Genomic DNA, 21,262 nt, shown 5'->3' with positions numbered 1-21,262 from the left:
CTAGAATCTGTAAAGTATTCAAGAAATATACTAGAATCTGTAAAATATTCAATTAATATACTAGAATCTGTAAAGTATTCAATAAATATACTATAATCTGTAAAATATTCAATTAATATACTAGAATCTGTAAAGTATTCAATAAATATACTAGAATATGTAAAGTATTCCAGAAATATACTAGAATCTGTAAAATAACATAATCCTATAGTAGAGAACCAGGATCTGCTGTCCTCAGCTCAATGCCCTTTGACCTTCCTTGACAATCTATTAATACCATTTCCCAGGACACGTATAACGTTTCTGAGTCCGGCGAGCCTTCGTTCACTGCCGTGGTGACCATCACGGTTAACGTGAAGGACGTTGACAACCGTCCACCGTGGTTCCAGCCCTGTGTCAGAACCAACCTGGGGATAGCCAAACTGTGTGTCAGCTCCGGCTACAAGGCAAAGGTCAACCTCACAGAGAAAGAGGTGTGTGTTACAGTATATCTGTGTAACTTAACAGAGAGGTGTGATACAGTATATCTGTGCACCTGAACAGAGAGAGGTGTGTGATACAGTATATCTGTGTACCTGAACAGAGAGGTGTGATACAGTATATCTGTGTACCTGAACAGAGAGAGGTGTGTGATACAGTATATCTGTGTACCTGAACAGAGAGGTGTGATACAGTATATCTGTGTACCTGAACAGAGAGAGGTGTGATACAGTATATCTGTGTACCTGAACAGAGAGGTGTGATACAGTATATCTGTGTACCTGAACAGAGAGAGGTGTGTGATACAGTATATCTGTGTACCTGAACAGAGAGGTGTGATACAGTATATCTGTGTACCTGAACAGAGAGGTGTGATACAGTATATCTGTGTACCTGAACAGAGAGGTGTGATACAGTATATCTGTGTACCTGAACAGAGAGGTGTGATACAGTATATCTGTGTACCTGAACAGAGAGAGGTGTGTGATACAGTATATCTGTGTACCTGAACAGAGAGGTGTGATACAGTATATCTGTGTACCTGAACAGAGAGAGGTGTGTGATACAGTATATCTGTGTACCTGAACAGAGAGGTGTGATACAGTATATCTGTGTACCTGAACAGAGAGAGGTGTGTGATACAGTATATCTGTGTACCTGAACAGAGAGAGGTGTGTGATACAGTATATCTGTGTACCTGAACAGAGAGGTGTGATACAGTATATCTGTGTACCTGAACAGAGAGGTGTGATACAGTATATCTGTGTACCTGAACAGAGAGAGGTGTGTGATACAGTATATCTGTGTACCTGAACAGAGAGGTGTGATACAGTATATCTGTGTACCTGAACAGAGAGGTGTGATACAGTATATCTGTGTACCTGAACAGAGAGGTGTGATACAGTATATCTGTGTACCTGAACAGAGAGAGGTGTGTGATACAGTATATCTGTGTACCTGAACAGAGAGAGGTGTGTGATACAGTATATCTGTGTACCTGAACAGAGAGGTGTGATACAGTATATCTGTGTACCTGAACAGAGAGGTGTGATACAGTATATCTGTGTACCTGAACAGAGAGAGGTGTGTGATACAGTATATCTGTGTACCTGAACAGAGAGAGGTGTGTGATACAGTATATCTGTGTACCTGAACAGAGAGGTGTGATACAGTATATCTGTGTACCTGAACAGAGAGGTGTGATACAGTATATCTGTGTACCTGAACAGAGAGAGGTGTGTGATACAGTATATCTGTGTACCTGAACAGAGAGGTGTGATACAGTATATCTGTGTACCTGAACAGAGAGGTGTGATACAGTATATCTGTGTACCTGAACAGAGAGAGGAACTTCTCTTCTTCATGTTGATAAAGTTGACCCGTTCTCCTTCATCAGTAGTCCACATCGTACATCTTCTAGAAGTGCCACATCCACTTGTAGAGTACTTATAGTGTATTTTAGAAATCGCGGTGCATTTGATTTAGCTTAAGAGTTTTCACTTTTGGGACTATTCAATTGGTTCCATTAAACAGGGCAAACTCAACCAGGTGCAGCTCAAGTATTTCACATACAGTATGTATTGGACCCTGGTCTGTTGTTGTCCACAGGACGGTGCTTTATCTCTGGACCCTGGTCTGTCGTTGTCCACAGGACGGTGCTTTATCTCTGAACCCTGGTCTGTTGACACAGGACTGTGCTTTATCTCTGGACCCTGGTCTGTTGTTGTCCACAGGACTGTGCTTTATCTCTGGAGCCTGGTCTGTTGTTGTCCACAGGACGGGGCTTTAACTCTGAACCCTGGTCTGTTGTTGTCCACAGGACGGTGCTTTATCTCTGGAGCCTGGTCTGTTGTTGTCCACAGGACGGTGCTCTATCTCTGAACCCTGGTCTGTTGTTGTCCACAGGACGGTGCTTTATCTCTGAACCCTGGTCTGTTGTTGTCCACAGGACGGTGCTCTATCTCTGAACCCTGGTCTGTTGTTGTCCACAGGACGGTGCTCTATCTCTGGAGCCTGGTCCGTTATACGCCAAGGATGGAGACAGAAACAGGAGTGAGATGATCAACTACAGGATACTTAGAGGTACAACAGGTCTTTATGTTCTCCCCACAGTTATCTAGTGTTGATGTTCTCCCCACAGTTATCTAGTGTTGAGGTTCTCCTCACAGTAATCTAGTGTTGAGGTTCTCCTCACAGTTATCTAGTGTTGATGTTCTCCTCACAGTAATCTAGTTTTAATGTTCTCCCCACAGTTATCTAGTGTTGATGTTCTCCTAACAGTTATCTAGATGTAATGTTCTCCTCACAGTAATCTAGTGTTGATGTTCTCTCCACAGTTATCTAGTGTTGAGGTTCTCCTCACAGTAATCTAGTTTTAATGTTCTCCCCACAGTTATCTAGTGTTGATGTTCTCCTAACAGTAATCTAGTGTTGATGTTCTCTCCACAGTTATCTAGTGTTGAGGTTCTCCTCACAGTTATCTAGTGTTGATGTTCTCCTCACAGTTATCTAGTGTTGATGTTCTCCTCACAGTAATCTAGTTTTAATGTTCTCCTCACAGTTATCTAGTGTTGATGTTCTCCTCACAGTAATCTAGTTTTAATGTTCTCCTCACAGTTATCTAGTGTTGATGTTCTCCTCACAGTAATCTAGTGTTGATGTTCTCCTCACAGTAATCTAGTGTTGATGTTCTCCTCACAGTAATCTAATGTTGATGTTCTCCTCACAGTTATCTAGTGTTGATGTTCTCCTAACAGTTATCTAGTGTTGATGTTCTCTCCACAGTTATCTAGTGTTGATGTTCTCCTCACAGTAATCTAGTGTTGATGTTCTCCTCACAGTTATCTAGTGTTGATGTTCTCCTCACAGCAATCTAGTTTTAATGTTCTCCTCACAGTTATCTAGTGTTGATGTTCTCCTCACAGTTATCTAGTGTTGATGTTCTCCTAACAGTTATCTAGTGTTGATGTTCTCCTCACAGTTATCTAGTTTTAATGTTCTCTCCACAGTAATCTAGTTTTAATGTTCTCCTCACAGTAATCTAGTGTTGATGTTCTCCTCACAGTTATCTAGTGTTGATGTTCTCCTCACAGTTATCTAGTGTTGATGTTCTCCTCACAGTTATCTAGTGTTGATGTTCTCCTCACAGTAATCTAGTGTTGATGTTCTCTCCACAGTAATCTAGTGTTGATGTTCTCCTCACAGTTATCTAGTGTTGATGTTCTCCTCACAGTTATCTAGTGTTGATGTTCTCCTCACAGTTATCTAGTGTTGATGTTCTCCTCACAGTTATCTAGTGTTGATGTTCTCCTCACAGTTATCTAGTGTTGATGTTCTCTCCACAGTTATCTAGTGTTGATGTTCTCTCCACAGTTATCTAGTGTTGATGTTCTCTCCACAGTTATCTAGTGTTGATGTTCTCTCCACAGTTATCTAGTGTTGATGTTCTCCTCACAGTTATCTAGTGTTGATGTTCTCTCCACAGTTATCTAGTGTTGATGTTCTCTCCACAGTTATCTAGTGTTGATGTTCTCCTCACAGTAATCTAGTGTTGATGTTCTCTCCACAGTAATCTAGTGTTGATGTTCTCCTCACAGTAATCTAGTGTTGATGTTCTCCTCACAGTTATCTAGTGTTGATGTTCTCCTCACAGTAATCTAGTGTTGATGTTCTCCTCACAGTAATCTAGTGTTGATGTTCTCCTCACAGTTATCTAGTTTTAATGTTCTCCTCACAGTTATCTAGTGTTGATGTTCTCCTCACAGTTATCTAGTGTTGATGTTCTCCTCACAGTAATCTAGTGTTGATGTTCTCCTCACAGTTATCTAGTTTTAATGTTCTCCTCACAGTTATCTAGTGTTGATGTTCTCCTCACAGTTATCTAGTGTTGATGTTCTCCTCACAGTAATCTAGTGTTGATGTTCTCCTCACAGTAATCTAGTGTTGATGTTCTCCTCACAGTTATCTAGTTTTAATGTTCTCCTCACAGTAATCTAGTGTTGATGTTCTCCTCACAGTTATCTAGTGTTGATGTTCTCCTAACAGTTATCTAGTGTTGATGTTCTCCTCACAGTAATCTAGTGTTGATGTTCTCCTCACAGTAATCTAGTGTTGATGTTCTCCTCACAGTAATCTAGATGTAATGTTCTCCTCACAGTAATCTAGTGTTGATGTTCTCCTCACAGTTATCTAGTGTTGATGTTCTCCTCACAGTAATCTAGTGTTGATGTTCTCCTCACAGTAATCTAGTTTTAATGTTCTCCTCACAGTAATCTAGTGTTGATGTTCTCCTCACAGTTATCTAGTGTTGATGTTCTCCTCACAGTAATCTAGTGTTGATGTTCTCCTCACAGTTATCTAGTGTTGATGTTCTCCTCACAGTAATCTAGTGTTGATGTTCTCCTCACAGTTATCTAGTGTTGATGTTCTCCTCACAGTAATCTAGTTTTAATGTTCTCCTCACAGTAATCTAGTGTTGATGTTCTCCTCACAGTTATCTAGTGTTGATGTTCTCCTCACAGTAATCTAGTGTTGATGTTCTCCTCACAGTAATCTAGTGTTGATGTTCTCCTCACAGTAATCTAGTGTTGATGTTCTCCTCACAGTTATCTAGTGTTGATGTTCTCCTCACAGTTATCTAGTGTTGATGTTCTCCTCACAGTTATCTAGTGTTGATGTTCTCCTAACAGTAATCTAGTGTTGATGTTCTCCTCACAGTAATCTAGTTTTAATGTTCTCCCAACAGTAATCTAGTTTTAATGTTCTCCTCACAGTTATCTAGTGTTGATGTTCTCCTCACAGTAATCTAGTTTTAATGTTCTCCTCACAGTTATCTAGTGTTGATGTTCTCCTCACAGTTATCTAGTGTTGATGTTCTCCTCACAGTAATCTAGTGTTGATGTTCTCCTCACAGTTATCTAGTGTTGATGTTCTCCTAACAGTAATCTAGTGTTGAGGTTCTCCTCACAGTAATCTAGTGTTGATGTTCTCCTCACAGTTATCTAGTGTTGAGGTTCTCCTCACAGTTATCTAGTGTTGATGTTCTCCTAACAGTAATCTAGTGTTGAGGTTCTCCTCACAGTAATCTAGTGTTGATGTTCTCCTCACAGTAATCTAGTGTTGATGTTCTCCTCACAGTAATCTAGTGTTGATGTTCTCCTCACAGTTATCTAATGTTGATGTTCTCCTCACAGTAATCTAGTGTTGATGTTCTCCTCACAGTTATCTAGTGTTGAGGTTCTCCTCACAGTTATCTAGTGTTGATGTTCTCCTAACAGTTATCTAGTGTTGATGTTCTCCTCACAGTAATCTAGTTTTAATGTTCTCCTCACAGTTATCTAGTGTTGATGTTCTCTCCACAGTTATCTAGTGTTGATGTTCTCCTCACAGTTATCTAGTGTTGATGTTCTCCTCACAGTTATCTAGTGTTGATGTTCTCCTCACAGTTATCTAGTGTTGATGTTCTCTCCACAGTTATCTAGTGTTGATGTTCTCCTCACAGTTATCTAGTGTTGATGTTCTCCTCACAGTTATCTAGTGTTAATGTTCTCCTCACAGTAATCTAGTGTTAATGTTCTCCTAACAGTTATCTAGTGTTGATGTTCTCTCCACAGTTATCTAGTGTTGATGTTCTCCTCACAGTTATCTAGTGTTGATGTTCTCCTCACAGTTATCTAGTGTTGATGTTCTCTCCACAGTTATCTAGTGTTGATGTTCTCCTCACAGTTATCTAGTGTTGATGTTCTCCTCACAGTAATCTAGTTTTAATGTTCTCCTCACAGTTATCTAGTGTTGATGTTCTCCTCACAGTTATCTAGTGTTGATGTTCTCCTCACAGTTATCTAGTGTTGATGTTCTCCTCACAGTAATCTAGTTTTAATGTTCTCCTCACAGTTATCTAGTGTTGATGTTCTCCTCACAGTTATCTAGTGTTGATGTTCTCCTCACAGTTATCTAGTGTTGATGTTCTCCTCACAGTTATCTAGTGTTGATGTTCTCTCCACAGTTATCTAGTGTTGATGTTCTCCTCACAGTAATCTAGTGTTGATGTTCTCTCCACAGTTATCTAGTGTTGATGTTCTCCTCACAGTAATCTAGTTTTAATGTTCTCCTCACAGTTATCTAGTGTTGATGTTCTCCTCACAGTTATCTAGTGTTGATGTTCTCCTCACAGTTATCTAGTGTTGATGTTCTCCTCACAGTTATCTAGTGTTGATGTTCTCTCCACAGTTATCTAGTGTTGATGTTCTCCTCACAGTTATCTAGTGTTGATGTTCTCTCCACAGTTATCTAGTGTTGATGTTCTCCTCACAGTAATCTAGTGTTGATGTTCTCCTCACAGTTATCTAGTGTTGATGTTCTCCTCACAGTTATCTAGTGTTGATGTTCTCCTCACAGTTATCTAGTGTTGATGTTCTCCTCACAGTAATCTAGTGTTGATGTTCTCCTCACAGTTATCTAGTGTTGATGTTCTCCTCACAGTTATCTAGTGTTGATGTTCTCCTCACAGTAATCTAGTTTTAATGTTCTCCTCACAGTTATCTAGTGTTGATGTTCTCCTCACAGTTATCTAGTGTTGATGTTCTCCTCACAGTTATCTAGTGTTGATGTTCTCCTCACAGTAATCTAGTTTTAATGTTCTCCTCACAGTTATCTAGTGTTGATGTTCTCCTAACAGTAATCTAGTGTTGATGTTCTCCTCACAGTTATCTAGTGTTGATGTTCTCCTCACAGTTATCTAGTGTTGATGTTCTCCTCACAGTAATCTAGTTTTAATGTTCTCCTCACAGTTATCTAGTGTTGAGGTTCTCCTCACAGTTATCTAGTGTTGATGTTCTCCTCACAGTTATCTAGTGTTGATGTTCTCCTCACAGTTATCTAGTGTTGATGTTCTCCTCACAGTTATCTAGTGTTGATGTTCTCCTCACAGTAATCTAGTGTTGATGTTCTCCTCACAGTTATCTAGTGTTGATGTTCTCCTCACAGTTATCTAGTGTTGATGTTCTCCTCACAGTTATCTAGTGTTGATGTTCTCTCCACAGTTATCTAGTGTTGATGTTCTCCTCACAGTAATCTAGTGTTGATGTTCTCCTCACAGTTATCTAGATGTAATGTTCTCTCCACAGTTATCTAGTGTTGAGGTTCTCCTCACAGTTATCTAGTGTTGATGTTCTCTCCACAGTTATCTAGTGTTGATGTTCTCCTCACAGTAATCTAGTGTTGATGTTCTCCTCACAGTAATCTAGTGTTGATGTTCTCCTCACAGTTATCTAGTGTTGATGTTCTCCTCACAGTTATCTAGTGTTGATGTTCTCCTCACAGTTATCTAGTGTTGATGTTCTCCTCACAGTTATCTAGTGTTGATGTTCTCCTCACAGTTATCTAGTGTTGATGTTCTCCTCACAGTTATCTAGTGTTGATGTTCTCCTCACAGTAATCTAGTGTTGATGTTCTCCTCACAGCAATCTAGTTTTAATGTTCTCCTCACAGTTATCTAGTGTTGATGTTCTCCTCACAGTTATCTAGTGTTGATGTTCTCCTCACAGTTATCTAGTGTTGATGTTCTCCTCACAGCAATCTAGTTTTAATGTTCTCCTCACAGTTATCTAGTGTTGATGTTCTCTCCACAGTTATCTAGTGTTGATGTTCTCCTCACAGTAATCTAGTGTTGATGTTCTCCTCACAGTTATCTAGTGTTGATGTTCTCCTCACAGTAATCTAGTTTTAATGTTCTCCTCACAGTAATCTAGTGTTGATGTTCTCCTCACAGTAATCTAGTTTTAATGTTCTCCTCACAGTTATCTAGTGTTGATGTTCTCCTCACAGTTATCTAGTGTTGATGTTCTCCTAACAGTAATCTAGTGTTGATGTTCTCCTCACAGTAATCTAGTGTTGATGTTCTCCTCACAGTAATCTAGTGTTGATGTTCTCCCCACAGTTATCTAGTGTTGATGTTCTCCTCACAGTAATCTAGTGTTGATGTTCTCCTCACAGTAATCTAGTGTTGATGTTCTCCTCACAGTTATCTAGTGTTGATGTTCTCCTCACAGTAATCTAGTGTTGATGTTCTCCTCACAGTAATCTAGTTTTAATGTTCTCCTAACAGTAATCTAGTGTTGATGTTCTCCTCACAGTAATCTAGTGTTGATGTTCTCCTCACAGTTATCTAGTGTTGATGTTCTCCTCACAGTTATCTAGTGTTGATGTTCTCCTCACAGTTATCTAGTGTTGATGTTCTCTCCACAGTTATCTAGTGTTGATGTTCTCCTCACAGTTATCTAGTGTTGATGTTCTCCTCACAGTTATCTAGTGTTGAGGTTCTCCTCACAGTTATCTAGTGTTGATGTTCTCCTCACAGTAATCTAGTGTTGATGTTCTCCTCACAGTAATCTAGTGTTGATGTTCTCCTCACAGTTATCTAGTGTTGATGTTCTCCTCACAGTTATCTAGTGTTGATGTTCTCCTCACAGTAATCTAGTGTTGATGTTCTCCTCACAGTAATCTAGTGTTGATGTTCTCCTCACAGTAATCTAGTTTTAATGTTCTCCTCACAGTTATCTAGTGTTGATGTTCTCCTCACAGTAATCTAGTTTTAATGTTCTCCTCACAGTAATCTAGTGTTGATGTTCTCCTCACAGTAATCTAGTGTTGATGTTCTCCTCACAGTTATCTAGTGTTGATGTTCTCCTCACAGTTATCTAGTGTTGATGTTCTCCTCACAGTTATCTAGTGTTGATGTTCTCCTCACAGTTATCTAGTGTTGATGTTCTCCTCACAGTAATCTAGTGTTGATGTTCTCCTCACAGTTATCTAGTGTTGATGTTCTCCTCACAGTTATCTAGTGTTGATGTTCTCCCCACAGTAATCTAGTTTTAATGTTCTCCTCACAGTTATCTAGTGTTGATGTTCTCCTCACAGTAATCTAGTTTTAATGTTCTCCTCACAGTTATCTAGTGTTGATGTTCTCCTCACAGTAATCTAGTGTTGATGTTCTCCTCACAGTTATCTAGTGTTGATGTTCTCCTCACAGTAATCTAGTGTTGATGTTCTCCTCACAGTTATCTAGTGTTGATGTTCTCCTCACAGTTATCTAGTGTTGATGTTCTCCTCACAGTTATCTAGTTTTAATGTTCTCCTCACAGTTATCTAGTGTTGATGTTCTCTCCACAGTTATCTAGTGTTGATGTTCTCCTCACAGTAATCTAGTTTTAATGTTCTCTCCACAGTAATCTTGTTTTAATGTTCTCCTCACAGTAAGATGTATTTTACCTTATGAAGATGGAGACGCTGCCAGTAAAGGTGGTAATTGGGAGCATATACAATGTCAGGGACTTCCTGTTCTCTTTACATTATCAGCTGAGCATCAACGTTTTTTATAAGGATGTGCGTACGACCACAAAGTTTTCTATATTATTAAAATATATCATAATTGATCAGATATCATCATACCGGTTTCTCCTCTGTATCTCATAGCAGACTGATCTTGACTTCACGGTTTCTCCTCTGTATCTCATAGCAGACTGATCTTGACTTCACGGTTCCTCCTCTGTATCTCATAGCAGACTGATCTTGACTTCACGGTTTCTCCTCTGTATCTCATAGCAGACTGATCTTGACTTCTCGGTTCCTCCTCTGTATCTCATAGCAGACTGATCTTGACTTCACGGTTTCTCCTCTGTATCTCATAGCAGACTGATCTTGACTTCACGGTTCCTCCTCTGTATCTCATAGCAGACTGATCTTGACTTCACGGTTTGTGTATCTTTCCCCTCCCAGGGAATGAAGGCAGCATCTTCCAGATCGATGAGGAGACGGGAAACATCTCCATGGCCAAAGCAGCAGACATAGCAGGCCCAATAACCCTCACTGTCCTGGTAAGAGATGTCTTTTCAATCTGCATTTCCATCTGTGCACTCAATTACTTATTTTGGCATATAATCGATTGAAAGCTCTGATTGTGTTCAACATTGAAATTGATCTTCAGATCATGGATCTTTTCAAATGATGATGAATGAGATCATCTAACTAGAACATAATTTTGGGTTTCAAACTACATTTTTATAAACATATAGTTCATAAAGTAGCTATACATTTTCTAAAATATATTTCTAAAAGTCACTAATATAAAATACATTGTGGTGACTTGATCTGATCTTATTTGTGTTTGAGAAGAATTCTAGTTCATGACATAGTTTATCTAGTTTATGACATAGTTTATCTAGTTTTTCACATAGTTTATCTAGTTTTTCACATAGTAATCTGGAAACCCAGAACTAAATCTTGCGTGTGCTGGTCATGCTATTTGGTATTTATATGAACAGTCTGTCACAGGAGACATACCACCCTGCATACCACCCAGCATACCACCCTGCATACCACCCAGCATACCACCCAGCATACCACCCTGCATACCACCCTGCATACCACCCTGCATCCCACCATGCATATCACCCTGCATACCACCCTGCATACCACCCTGCATCCCACCATGCATATCACCCTGCATACCACCCTGCATACCACCCAGCATACCACCCTGCATACCACCCTGCCTACCACCCAGCATACCACCCTGCATACCACCCTGCATACCACCCAGCATACCACCAGCATACCACCCTGCATACCACCCTGCATACCACCCTGCATCCCACTGCTGGCTTGCTTCTGAAACTAAGCAGGGTTGGTCCTGGTTGGTCCCTGGATGGGAGACCAGATGCTGCTGGCTTGCTTCTGAAGCTAAGCGGGGTTGGTCCTGGTCGGTCCCTGGATGGGAGACCAGATGCTGCTGGCTTGCTTCTGAAGCTAAGCGGGGTTGGTCCTGGTCGGTCCCTGGATGGGAGACCAGATGTTGCTGGCTTGCTTCTGAAGCTAAGCAGGGTTGGTCCCTGGATGGGAGTCCAGATGCTGCTGGAAGTGGTGCTGGAGGGCCAGAAGGTGGCACTCTTTCCTCTGGTCTAAGAAAATATATCCCTATACCCCAGGGCAGTGATTGGGGACATTGCCCTGTGTAGGGTGCCGTCTTTCAGATGGGACGTTAAACAGGTGTCCTGACGCTCTGTGGTCACTAAAGATACCATGGCACTTATCATAAGAGTAGGCGTGATAACCCCGGTGTCCTGACTAAATTCCCAATGGCCTTCATACCATCATGGTCACCTAATCATCCCCAGCTCACAATTGGTTCATTCATCTCCTCTTCTCTCCCCTGTAACTATTCCCCAGGTTGTAACTAACCCTACTTTCTATACGATTGGAACAGTATCCCCCCCAGCCAGATAGCGTTTGTTGTGAAGACTGTTCCCATTGTATAGAAAGCAGGGTTTGGCCCCTAAGACCAGGTTCTTCTCATCATGTCCCTGCTGAATGGAGAGGAGGAACCCTCTGATCCTGAGAGGGAATCTGATCCTCATCTATTTGGCCAACGTATATGCGTTACCAAATGACATTTTGATGATAATGATGATACTCAGGAACTAGAACAAGTTTTGTGGGCAGCAGGTAGACTAGTGGTTAGATCGTTGGACCAGTAACCAAAAGGTTGCTAGATTGAATCCCTGAGCTGACAAGGTAAAAATCTGTTGTTCTGCCCCTGAACAAGGCAGTTAACCCACTGTTCCTAGGCCGTCATTGTAAATAAGAATGTGGTCATAGCTGACTTGCCTACTTAAATAAAAAAAGGTTTGTGTTAATGGCACATAGAGTCCATTAGATGTTGCCTTTATAAATAGTGAGATCATGATGGGGCCAAACCCTGGTTTCTATACAATTTGAACAGTCTTCACAGCAAATGCTATCTGGCTCCTTTCTCATAGACCAAGCCTCACCTTCTGACCCATTCCACACATCTGTTGTTTGTCATATAGACCAAGGGGTTGTATCTTTGCTGTAAAAGGCCTCTGTATTCTCTGTATGATTGAGCTCTCGGCAGCACACTTCAGAGTGTTGGGATCGACCAGCTACATTACTGCAATTCTTATTAAATAAAGGTAAACTGTTTGAAGAATTAACAAAGTCTTTCTCACTAGGTTAGAATTTCCACAACAGGAGTTCCTAACCAATCAATGACCTTAATCACAAGGGGGCGGAGTGATAACCTGCAGACACTAGGCCCTCGGGGACTGGAGATGGACAATACTCTCTCCTATCTCTCCATCTCTTCCATCTCTTCCATCTCTCCCTCTCTCCATCTCTCCAATCTCTCCCATCTCTCCATCTCTTCCTCTCTTCCATCTCTCCAATCTCTCCCATCTCTCCCTTTCTTCCATCTCTCCCTCTCTCCCATCTCTCCCTCTCTCCATCTCTCAAATCTCTCCCTCTCTCCCTCTCTCCCATCTCTCCCTCTCTCCCATCTCTCCCTCTCTCCCATCTCTCCATCTCTTCCATCTCTTCCATCTCTCCCTCTCTCCCATCTCTCCCTCTCTCCCATCTCTCCCTCTCTCCATCTCTCCAATCTCCCATCTCTCCATCTCTCCAATCTCTCCCATCTCTCCCTCTCTCCCATCTCTCCATCTCTCCCATCTCTCCAATCTCTCCCATCTCTCCCAGGCCTCCCAGGTTACCAACAGGGACCAGTTTGCGGTGACTCAGGTCACCATCGAGGTGCTGAGGAAGAGCAGGAACCCTCCGCGGTTTGAGAAGGAGCGTTATGAAGGTTACATCTACAGTAACTCAGTCCCAGAGACCATGATCCTACGAGACAGAACCTCCAACAGACCCTTCAGGGTCAGGGCCAGAGACGAGGACTTTGCCACCGTAAGAGTCAAAAGGGATCAACATTTACATTTGAATCATTTTAGCAGACACTTGTCTTACAATCTCAGTCTGTGTTTGTTCATGGGACCTCTAAATGTAATGTCACGTCTCATATACAGTAGAGACATACTCGTCTGGCACCGTGAAAGTCCTAGAAATGACACAATTACCTGCAATTGTGGGTAGCTACGCTTCTGTTCTGTGTGGGATTTGAAACACTGACACACAACTTTAATCAGCTTGTGTGTGTGTGTTTTAGGGTGTAAACCCAGACATAAGATATGAGGTGCAGTACAGCAGTTATGTCAACGTAACAAACGAAGGGTTTGTTCTTCTGAAGAGGATTGTGAAGACAGAGTCCTTCGCTCTGCAGGTGAGTGGTTACCTGCCTCATTGTTCTTCTGAAGAGGGTTGTGAAGGCAGAGTCCTTCGCTCTGCAGGTGAGTGGTTACCTGCCTCATTGTTCTTCTGAAGAGGATTGTGAAGACAGAGTCCTTCGCTCTGCAGGTGAGTGGTTACCTGCCTCATTGTTCTTCTGAAGTTGGTTGTGAAGGCAGAGTCCTTCGCTCTGCAGGTGAGTGGTTACCTGCCTCATTGTTCTTCTGAAGAGGGTTGTGAAGGCAGAGTCCTTCACTCTCCAGGTGAGTGGTTACCTGCCTCATTGTTCTTCTGAAGAGGATTGTGAAGGCAGAGTCCTTCGCTCTCCAGGTGAGTGGTTACCTGCCTCATTGTTCTTCTGAAGAGGGTTGTGAAGGCAGAGTCCTTCGCTCTCCAGGTGAGTGGTTACCTGCCTCATTGTTCTTCTGAAGAGGGTTGTGAAGACAGAGTCCTTCGCTCTCCAGGTGAGTGGTTACCTGCCTCATTGTTCTTCTGAAGAGGGTTGTGAAGACAAGAGTCCTTCGCTCTCCAGGTGAGTGGTTACCTGCCTCATTGTTCTTCTGAAGAGGATTGTGAAGACAGAGTCCTTGGCTCTCCAGGTGAGTGGTTACCTGCCTCATTGTTCTTCTGAAGAGGGTTGTGAAGGCAGAGTCCTTCGCTCTGCAGGTGAGTGGTTACCTGCCTCATTGTTCTTCTGAAGAGGGTTGTGAAGGCAGAGTCCTTCGCTCTGCAGGTGAGTGGTTACCTGCCTCATTGTTCTTCTGAAGAGGGTTGTGAAGACAGAGTCCTTCGCTCTGCAGGTGAGTGGTTACCTGCCTCATTGTTCTTCTGAAGAGGGTTGTGAAGGCAGAGTCCTTCGCTCTCCAGGTGAGTGGTTACCTGCCTCATTGTTCTTCTGAAGAGGGTTGTGAAGGCAGAGTCCTTCGCTCTGCAGGTGAGTGGTTACCTGCCTCATTGTTCTTCTGGAGAGGGTTGTGAAGGCAGAGTCCTTCGCTCTGCAGGTGAGTGGTTACCTGCCTCATTGTTCTTCTGGAGAGGGTTGTGAAGGCAGAGTCCTTCGCTCTCCAGGTGAGTGGTTACCTGCCTCATTGTTCTTCTGAAGAGGGTTGTGAAGGCAGAGTCCTTCGCTCTGCAGGTGAGTGGTTACCTGCCTCATTGTTCTTCTGAAGAGGGTTGTGAAGACAGAGTCCTTCGCTCTCCAGGTGAGTGGTTACCTGCCCCATTGTTCTTCTGAAGAGGGTTGTGAAGACAGAGTCCTTCGCTCTGCAGGTGAGTGGTTACCTGCCTCATTGTTCTTCTGAAGAGGGTTGTGAAGGCAGAGTCCTTCGCTCTCCAGGTGAGTGGTTACCTGCCTCATTGTTCTTCTGAAGAGGGTTGTGAAGGCAGAGTCCTTCGCTCTGCAGCTGAGTGGTTACCTGCCTCATTGTTCTTCTGAAGAGGGTTGTGAAGACAGAGTCCTTCGCTCTCCAGGTGAGTGGTTACCTGCCTCATTGTTCTTCTGAAGAGGGTTGTGAAGGCAGAGTCCTTCGCTCTTCACCTGAGTGGTTACCTGCCTCATTGTTGTTCTGAAGAGGGTTGTGAAGGCAGAGTCCTTCGCTCTTCACCTGAGTGGTTACCTGCCTTTTACTAGACTACTATAATTATTTTGACGAATGTTTTGGTTAATGCTGGGGGGTTGCAGAGACATTCCGAGAAATTATAATATTGTATTTTTCCTTGTGATGTGTGTGTAGATTCGTGCTATGGACCTGTCTACAGGGGAGTTTGGTACAGCGGCCCTCTCTGTCCTGGTTATACCAGGTAAGACTTTCACACAGCACCACAAGGGAAGATTAACTCACAGCAAAGGGAAATGAGCCCTTGATGACTGATTGTTCAGATGATCTACTCCAACCAACAGTAGGATCTGTACTCTCCATATTAAAGCCTGTATTAATATACTATGGTGATGATCTACTCCTACCAACAGTAGGATCTGTACTCTCTATATTAAAGCCTGTATTAATATACTATGGTGATGATCTACTCCTACCAACAGTAGGATCTGTACTCTCTATATTAAAGCCATTGTCTGCTGTAACGGCTGGATTGATTGATTAATATATTGATTGGTTGGTTGATAACTTGATTGATTAATATATTGATTGGTTGGTTGATAACTTGATTGATTCATATATTGATTGGTTGGTTGATAACTTGATTGATTAATATATTGATTGGTTGGTTGATAACTTGATTGATTCATATATTGATTGATTGGTTGGTTGATAACTTGATTGATTGATTAATATATTGATTGGTTGGTTGATAACTTGATTGATTGATTAATATATTGATTGGTTGGTTGATAACTTGATTGATTGATTAATATATTGATTGGTTGGTTGATAACTTGATTGATTAATATATTGATTGGTTGGTTGATAACTTGATTGATTAATATATTGATTGGTTGGTTGATAAGGGTTAGGGTTAGGGATTGATTGATATCTTGACTGGTTGCCTTGACTATTATTTTCTCTGACCTCTGACCCTCTACAGCTGTGGCGGTTCCTTTGCCCTCGGGGGCAGGGTACCGGGCGGGGGACATGGCTCTTCTGGGATTGGTCATGGCAGCCATCTTGGTTCTCTGCTTCATCGTGATTGGCTTCCTGATCTCCCGCCTGAAGAAAGGAGGCGCCAACCTGGATAAGATAACTGAGGTCAGCACCATTCTGTGAGTTCAGCTCAGAACTGATGCTGCGTTCATGACAAGTGGGAAACTCTGATAATACTACTTGTAAACCGGGATCAACGAGTTGTATGTGTGATGTGCTGTAAACACGTTGAGTATGACGATTGGCTAATGGCAAACAAGCAGCGTCAACCATACACTAACAGCACAGCTTTCAGACACACAAACTAATTATAGTGTGCAAAAAAACATATTAATAGATTATTTATTTTAATGAATAATGTTTTATTGTTGTATTTAACTGCCAAAATTGTTATGGAGGTCATTTCCTTAGTATGTGACATCAGAGGTCAGTATGTGGGAGAAGTCAGAGACGATAGATGAGTTTCCCCCACTAGTAATCACCAGTAGGAAGGCCCTTCATGTGGGTTTCTCCCAGTGGAATGTGACATCAGAGGTCAGTATGTGGGAGAAGTCAGAGACGATAGATGAGTTTCCCCCACTAGTAATCACCAGTAGGAAGGCCCTTCATGTGGGTTTCTCCCAGGGGAATGCTGGTATTGAGGAAGTCCCGCAGCATGACACTTGGTGAAAGTCCTGTCCTGCGAGCGTTTTTGAGACGGCCTGAGCCCTAACAGGAAGGTAACCTAGTGTCAGCACTGCTTGTGTTGTCTTGCCAACACCTTGGCAGGACTTAACAAACAGATCTGAGATCAGGTTAGCAGGCTAGCCGGGGTTGTTGGATGGAGTGGTGATGGCTGGTTCAATAACCCTGGATAGGATTAGACGCTGATTAGAAGGCCTGTGAACAAGGCATTTATCCTGATTGAATTGAACAGCTTCACTGAATATTTATGAGTAGTGCTTCACAGAAGGGCTCTCTGTGTGTTAAAGCAGAATAAATGAACCTAACGCTATGGGAAGGCAGAAGCATCTGTGACATTGAACTATGCCTAGAGATCAATGGTTCATTAACTTGTGCGTAAATGACAGCTTTCTCTCTCTCTCTCTCTCTCTCTACTCCTCTCTCTAGTGCTTCAGTTTTTAACTCGTAGGACATCTTTATTGCTATTATTTATGACTATTTATCTACTTGTATTATTTATTTTGTTACTATTTATTCAACCAAATGATATACACACAACACATGCATCTCGTATCCTGTGATCCTTGTACTTGACAGATTTAACATGGTTGCTGTCCTGTCTTCTGTCTTGTCTGTAGTGTCTGGCTCCATGTCTGAAGATGACAAGGCCCCAAGGGAGACCCAAAGACACCCTGCAGTACACCAACGATGGCTACCAGGGTACCGAGGGTGATGCCCTGCGCTGCAGACCCAGACGCCCAGAGCCGGTAGACAAGAGGGGCCGAGGTGCTACTGTCCCTGGGGACAGAGGCAGAGCCATCCCCCTGGAGCGACGCCGGAGCGACCGCCACTGTGGCTTCTGCGGCCTGTACGCCAACCACAATGCCAAGCCCAGCCCGGCCTGCAGCCCTGCTATGGGGGATGGGAGAGTAGAAGGAGGAGACAAGGACGGGGTGAGGTCCATCCTCGCCAAGGGGGGAAGGAAGGAAGGAGGGAAGTCAGTGTGGTTTAAGGAGAACGAGGATGCGTCTGGGATCGAGGTGGAGATCATCCCGGATACTCTGGGTCAGGAAGAGGAGACTGAGGAGGAGGTGTTGGACATGGAGGAGGTGGAGGGGGGAGACAGGAGCATGTCTAGTCAGACAGAGATAGATGGTGGGCATGGGAACCAGGAGAGCCATGGAGAGTCTGATTCAGCTGCTAAAGAGGAAAAAGAGAAGGAGGGTTGAGAGGATATCTGGGTTATATTCTATAGGGAGAGGATATCTGGGTTATATTCAATAGGGAGAGGATATCTAGGTTATATTCAATAGGGAGAGGATATCTGGGTTATATTCTATAGGGAGAGGATATCTGGGTTATATTCTATAGGGAGATGATATCTGGGTTATATTCTATAGGGAGATGATATCTGGGTTATATTCTATAGGGAGATGATATCTGGGTTATATTCTATAGGCAGGAGGATATCTGGGTTATATTCCAAAGGGAGAGGATATCTAGGTTATAGTCTATAGGGAGAGGATATCTGGGTTATATTCTACAGGGAGAGGATATCTGGGTTATATTCTATAGGGAGAGGATATCTGGGTTATATTCTATAGGGAGAGGATATCTGGGTTATATTCTATAGGCAGGAGGATATCTGGGTTATATTCTATAGGGAGAGGATATCTGGGTTATTTCCAATAGGGAGAGGATATCTGGGTGAATTCAATAGGGAGAGGATATCTGGGTTATATTCTATAGGGAGAGGATATCTGGGTTATATTCTATAGGGAGATGATATCTGGGTTATTTCCAATAGGGAGAGGATATCTGGGTGAATTCAATAGGGAGAGGATATCTGGGTTATATTCTATAGGGAGAGGATATCTGGGTGAATTCAATAGGGAGAGGATATCTGGGTTATATTCTATAGGGAGAGGATATCTGGGTTATATTCTATAGGGAGATGATATCTGGGTTACAGTCTATGGGGAGAGGATATCTGGGTTATATTCTATATGGAGAGGATATCTGGGTTATATTCTATAGGCAGGAGGATATCTGGGTTATATTCTATAGGGAGAGGATATCTGGATTATATTCTATAGGGAGAGGATATCTGGGTTATATTCTATAGGCAGGAGGATATCTGGGTTATAGTCTATAGGGAGAGGATATCTGGGTTATATTCTATAGGGAGATGATATCTGGGTTATGTCCAATAGGGAGAGGATATCTGGGTGAATTCAATAGGGAGAGGATATCTGGGTTATATTCTATAGGGAGAGGATATCTGGGTTATATTCTATAGGGAGATGATATCTGGGTTATATTCTATAGGGAGAGGATATCTGGGTTATATTCTATAGGGAGAGGATATCTGGGTTATATTCTATGGGGAGAGGATATCTGGGTTATAGTCTATAGGCAGGAGGATATCTGGGTTATAGTCTATAGGCAGGAGGATATCTAGGTTATATTCTATAGGGAGAGGATATCTAGGTTATAGTCTATAGGGAGAGGATATCTGGGTTATATTATATAGGGAGAGGATATCTGTGTTAAAGGCACAGAACAGAAGAAAACAGAGTAAAACAGGAAGGTATCTGAAGATGTCCAGTACGAACAGACCGCTCTGAAGAACATACCCCAGCCGGGAAGAGAAATGGAGTTTCCATCATCATGGGAAAACCTGCTTATGGTGATCCCAGAGTGGGATTCTGGAACATGGACATTAGTTCACACAGATTGGAGGGAATTACCCGTTTTGGATAAGTGTGTGTCTACATCATGTGGCTTCCATCACACTATGGGGAGATGTTCCTTTCAATATATGGGGAGATATTCCATTCAAAATATGGGGAGATGTTCCTTTCACTATATGGGGAGATGTTCCTTTCAATATATGGGAAGATATTCCTTTCACTATATGGGGAGATGTTCCTTTCACTATATGGGAAGATATTCCATTCACTATATGGGGAAATATTCCTTTCACTATATGAGGAGATATTCCTTTCAATATATGGGGAGATATTCCTTTCACTATATGGGGAAATATTCCTTTCACTATATGAGGAGATATTCCTTTCAATATATGGGGAGATATTCCTTTCACTATATGGGGAAATATTCCTTTCACTATATGAGGAGATATTCCTTTCAATATATGGGGAAATATTCCTTTCACTATATGAGGAGATATTCCTTTCAATATATGGGGAGATATTCCTTTCACTATATGGGGAGATGTTCCTTTCAATATATGGGGAGATATTCCTTTCAATATATGGTGAGATATTCCATTCAATATATGGGAAGATATTCCTTTCACTATATGAGGAGATATTCCTTTCAATATATGGGGAGATATTCCTTTCAATATATGGGGAGATATTCCATTCAATATATGAGGAGATATTCCTTTCAATATATGGGGAGATATTCCTTTCAATATATGGGGAGATATTCCATTCAATATATGGGGAGATATTCCTTTCAATATATGGGGAGATATTCCTTTCAATATATGGGGAGATGTTCCTTTCACTATATTGTGATTTATTCAATATATAAAGACAATTTCCATGAAGTACCACAAGAAGGGGATCAAGTTGGATACAATACTTTTTAACTTGGTATCTTTTAATGATCGTTCCGAGAGCGAATCCATCAAGTCCCTGGGAAAGATTTTATGAGTTTTACTAATGAGGGAAAAAACAAAAATACTATTTAAAATGTGAATATTTTTTTTTTTACCACAGAAAAAGGTTTGGACGGAGAACATATCTCCTGATTACTAAACAAATGGAGGACGTGTGTATTTTTATTTACGTCGTTAGAAAATAAAACAATTATGAAATGTAATGTAATAACCTTATTACAGTGTGTAAAGTATGTGGATACAAATTCTGACATTTTATACTATTTATGAGTCACTAAGCAGGATTGTGGTCAATTCCATTTCAATTCAGGAAGTACACAGACATTCCAATTCTCTTCAATGCATTTTAAAAAGGGGAACATTCCTAATTTGGTTTACTCTATGAATTGACTGGACCCCCAAACCCTGGCTATTAAGAGATATTTGATAAAATAATAAAAGTTTGATTGAAGTGCCTGATGTAGGAAAATGTACAAGGTTCAATTTTGAAATGTGGTTGTGTTTGAGCAGTTTTTCCCCCTCTTGTTATGTCATTCACAGACAGGTCTTATAGAGCTGTTTATAACCTGTCTGAAATGTCCAGTTGATTAACTACTTGTCATGTTAGCTAGATAGCTGGTTAGCCTAACTTACCCATCTGAAATCTAGTCGTCATCCAGATCACATGACCAGAGGCCTCAACCCCAGTGCGCCCCCCCCCCCCACCCCCACCCACCCATTAATTTTGTTGAGTCACTCA

At 41.9% G+C, this 21,262-nt stretch overlaps 1 protein-coding gene across 1 annotated transcript in view; it reads left to right on the top strand.

Annotated features, from left to right (window-relative positions):
- The window catches only part of cdhr5a (cadherin related family member 5a), a 40,046-nt gene extending 19,310 nt beyond the window's left edge, over positions 1-20,736 (top strand). Inside the window, exons 7-14 of the mRNA XM_090223240.1 lie at positions 288-473; positions 2,472-2,562; positions 10,255-10,352; positions 13,027-13,233; positions 13,493-13,606; positions 15,345-15,411; positions 16,153-16,313; positions 17,510-20,736. Coding sequence (XP_090079366.1) covers positions 288-473; positions 2,472-2,562; positions 10,255-10,352; positions 13,027-13,233; positions 13,493-13,606; positions 15,345-15,411; positions 16,153-16,313; positions 17,510-18,100 — 1,515 coding nt within the window. The 3' untranslated portion in view covers positions 18,101-20,736. The remainder of the gene's footprint in view (positions 1-287; positions 474-2,471; positions 2,563-10,254; positions 10,353-13,026; positions 13,234-13,492; positions 13,607-15,344; positions 15,412-16,152; positions 16,314-17,509) is intronic.
- Positions 20,737-21,262: the final 526 nt, after the last annotated feature.

The sequence above is a fragment of the Oncorhynchus mykiss genome, chromosome 26, assembly GCF_057628025.1.
Source record: "Oncorhynchus mykiss isolate SJ-2025 chromosome 26, ASM5762802v1, whole genome shotgun sequence".
Lineage (NCBI taxonomy): Eukaryota > Metazoa > Chordata > Actinopteri > Salmoniformes > Salmonidae > Oncorhynchus > Oncorhynchus mykiss.
Note: the sequence above shows the minus strand (reverse complement) of the source record. Positions and strands in the feature narration are given on the sequence as shown.